The sequence below is a fragment of the Aplysia californica genome, unplaced genomic scaffold, assembly GCF_000002075.1.
Source record: "Aplysia californica isolate F4 #8 unplaced genomic scaffold, AplCal3.0 scaffold00119, whole genome shotgun sequence".
In the NCBI taxonomy this organism is placed as follows: Eukaryota; Metazoa; Mollusca; class Gastropoda; order Aplysiida; family Aplysiidae; genus Aplysia; species Aplysia californica.
In genome coordinates this window covers 1,449,303-1,451,922 of record NW_004797389.1, presented here as the reverse complement: position 1 = coordinate 1,451,922, position 2,620 = coordinate 1,449,303, and the positions used below count along the sequence as shown (strand labels likewise).

The 2,620-nt window shown below is 47.9% G+C and overlaps 1 protein-coding gene across 1 annotated transcript; it reads right to left on the bottom strand.

Moving 5' to 3' along the window:
• Positions 1 to 731: 731 nt before the first annotated feature.
• On the bottom strand, positions 732 to 2,348 carry LOC101859396. Its single transcript, XM_005096039.3, has one exon. The coding sequence runs from the start codon at positions 2,346 to 2,348 to the stop codon at positions 732 to 734; it is 1,617 nt and encodes a 538-aa protein (XP_005096096.3).
• Between the last annotated feature and the right edge of the window lie 272 nt (positions 2,349 to 2,620).

Here is a 2,620-nt window from a genome sequence, read left to right as displayed (position 1 = left end):
CTTTAAAAAAATATTTTTTATACTTGTGGTGTTATACATTTAATAAATTCTAGTAAAATCATATCCTGAGATCTTGCTGGCTTTCTTAATGGTTCTGTCGAATTTTTCTTTATCTTTCACCCTACAATTCCCAGCCCAGCAGCAAATACAAAATAATAGCTCGTTTTCAACCATAGAATGGTATAAAAGGGACATAATCTAATTATCGTCACGAAAACTTCTTAATTTACTTAAAAGGAACACTCTTTGATTTACCTTTTTATGCACAAGAGCAGCGTGGGAATGCCAGTCAATCTTGTTATCAATAGTTATTTCAAAATAAAAAGGAGAGAGTGAGAGAGAGAGAGAGAGAGAGAGAGAGAGAGAGAGAGAGAGAGAGAGAGAGAGAGAGAGAGAGAGAGAGAGAGAGAGAGAGACGGGGAGACAAACAGACAGACAGACAGACTGACAGACAGACAGCTTACCTCCAAGAACACGTTTCATTGACGATATGAATGTGATTGACATTATAATAGATTCATTAAAAAAATATTTAAAAAGCGCCATTTTTCATATCAACGATGTGTCTGAAGAAATGCTTTTATTTTCTGAAAAAAAAAACTGGCGTCTCGTGAACACAATAATCTCCACTACTGTCACATCGAGGTAAATTATAACATTCAATCAATGAAGAGAAAACATGGAGGGGGAAGAGAACTGTTTCAATCAAGAAACATCATACTCCTTAATTCTTAATCATAAACGGGCTGAAAATCAGACGGAGGGTCATGGGGCCCCGCGGCAGCTACAACCACCTTGTCCTCTCCCTTCCCCACGTTCTCTCCAAAGCCAAACATCGGCACTGCGTAATCAGCACCAACCCCTGGACGTGGTAGCTCTGTGTGATTGCCAAATTCCATCTCAACCTTGTAGCCCTGAATGTCCTCAAACTTTCCCTCCAGGACAAACTCATAATGCGTCTGATTGGCCAGATATCCCACGACGTTCTTCACCCACGGCTGTTGTTCAATCAAATCGCCCCACATCCACGGATACGACCACTGCTCTTTCTCCTTTTTGACAGCGACGAAAAACGGCGTGTCTTTATCGCCGAAGCGGTACTTGAAGCCATACTTACTGCGTCCAACGTAACTTCTGTGGTAGTTGCGTTCCTTTTTGAGATTTCCCTCCAACTGAGCGGTGCACTCCATGCGGAGAGTCGCCCTGTAGTATTGTGTGGTCCGGATCTGGTACATCCGGGCCACCCATCGCGCCGCTGTGTATGGGTCCAGCTCCTTCTCTATGGTCACCTCCATGGACTGTTCCTGGACATTTTGCGTCTCGTCCGTGGTCTTTTCCCCACCCTCCGCAGTTATGCTGAAGCTAAACTCACCCCCCAGGCCCCCTGTCACATCTGAGGGTGAGTAGCTGACCTTGATCCCGGTGGTGACAGCCACCTTCCAGTGACTGGTGAGCGAATGTGTCACAGTACGAATACTTTTGTCATGTCTAGTTATGATCTCCACAGCTGGAGTGGGATGGGGGTTGGTCAAAACACCAGAGTCGATCGTTTTCGGCTCGAGTTCTGTTGTTTTCCTATTTGAATACTTCACATCCGACAAGCCGATTTTCCAGTCGCCATAAGAGATTTTCAGCTGGCGATTGTTGTTCCTCGCACATTTCTTCGCCTTCCAAGAGTACCCATCTTTCTCGAAATTGTCTCCGGGCTGATCTCCAAAGCATCCCACGGTCCCATCGTAGCCCAAAAACGAGGCTAACTGAGCCAGTCCGTTGAGAGACCTTACCATGACCTTGTCCTTCGCCACTTCCACAGAATCCACACTGATCTCAGAGGTCATTTTGCAGCATCTCAGTTGAGATATACAGCCCCAGCCGGAGCAGTCGCCGCGGTAGATGCCCGCCAGGAAGTAGCCCTCTCGCCGGCAGTGGCTGGAGCTGGATGTGCGCTGGTTGTAACAGTCGCCGTATACGTCGTGAAGCTTATTCGATTTTGTACACCTTCCCTCTTCCACTGCGTACACGCCTTTCTCGTGATTTGTGAACTTGAACCCTTGCAGGAAGTGACCCTGGGGACATATCGCCCACCTGTTTTTCTGGTCCAGAACGATCAACCAGTCGGCTACGGTGGTCTCCGTTTCAAAGACAGAGGAAAACACATTGGAGCACACTGGGTGCTTCAGAGAGTGCTCGGAGATTCCGCCTGGAAAGCCGGTGATCACCTCTGTCCTGAGCCTGCACTGCTTGTTGACATACTCTTTCTTCCTGGACTTTTTACACGCGTGGCAAACCGTTGTGAGGAAGTACACGCTGAGCACAGCGAGGGCGAGCAGCCGCCAGTCACCCCTCATGACCCAGAGCTGAACGTGGTGAAAACGCTAAAATATCTACTTACTGGCAAACTACGAGAAAACTTGACGTGGCAGTGGGTGTCGATCAGTGCTGAACGTCAGATTGACCGCCAGGGGCATCTTTTTATACCTCCAAACATGGTGAGCTCACCCCCCCCCTCTGCCCCGTGACCCCACTCGTGAATGAGTCTGGACCCATTTCCGAGGAAAATCCCTAAACTTTGTCAGGGCAACGTTGTGGTGGACTGCAGCGTTGGAGAAGAGAGAGAGAG

Coding starts and splice junctions, on each gene's coding strand:
- LOC101859396 (XM_005096039.3), bottom strand. CDS start 2,348: ATGAGGGGTGACTGGCGGCTGCTCGCCCTCGCTGTGCTCAGCGTGTAC.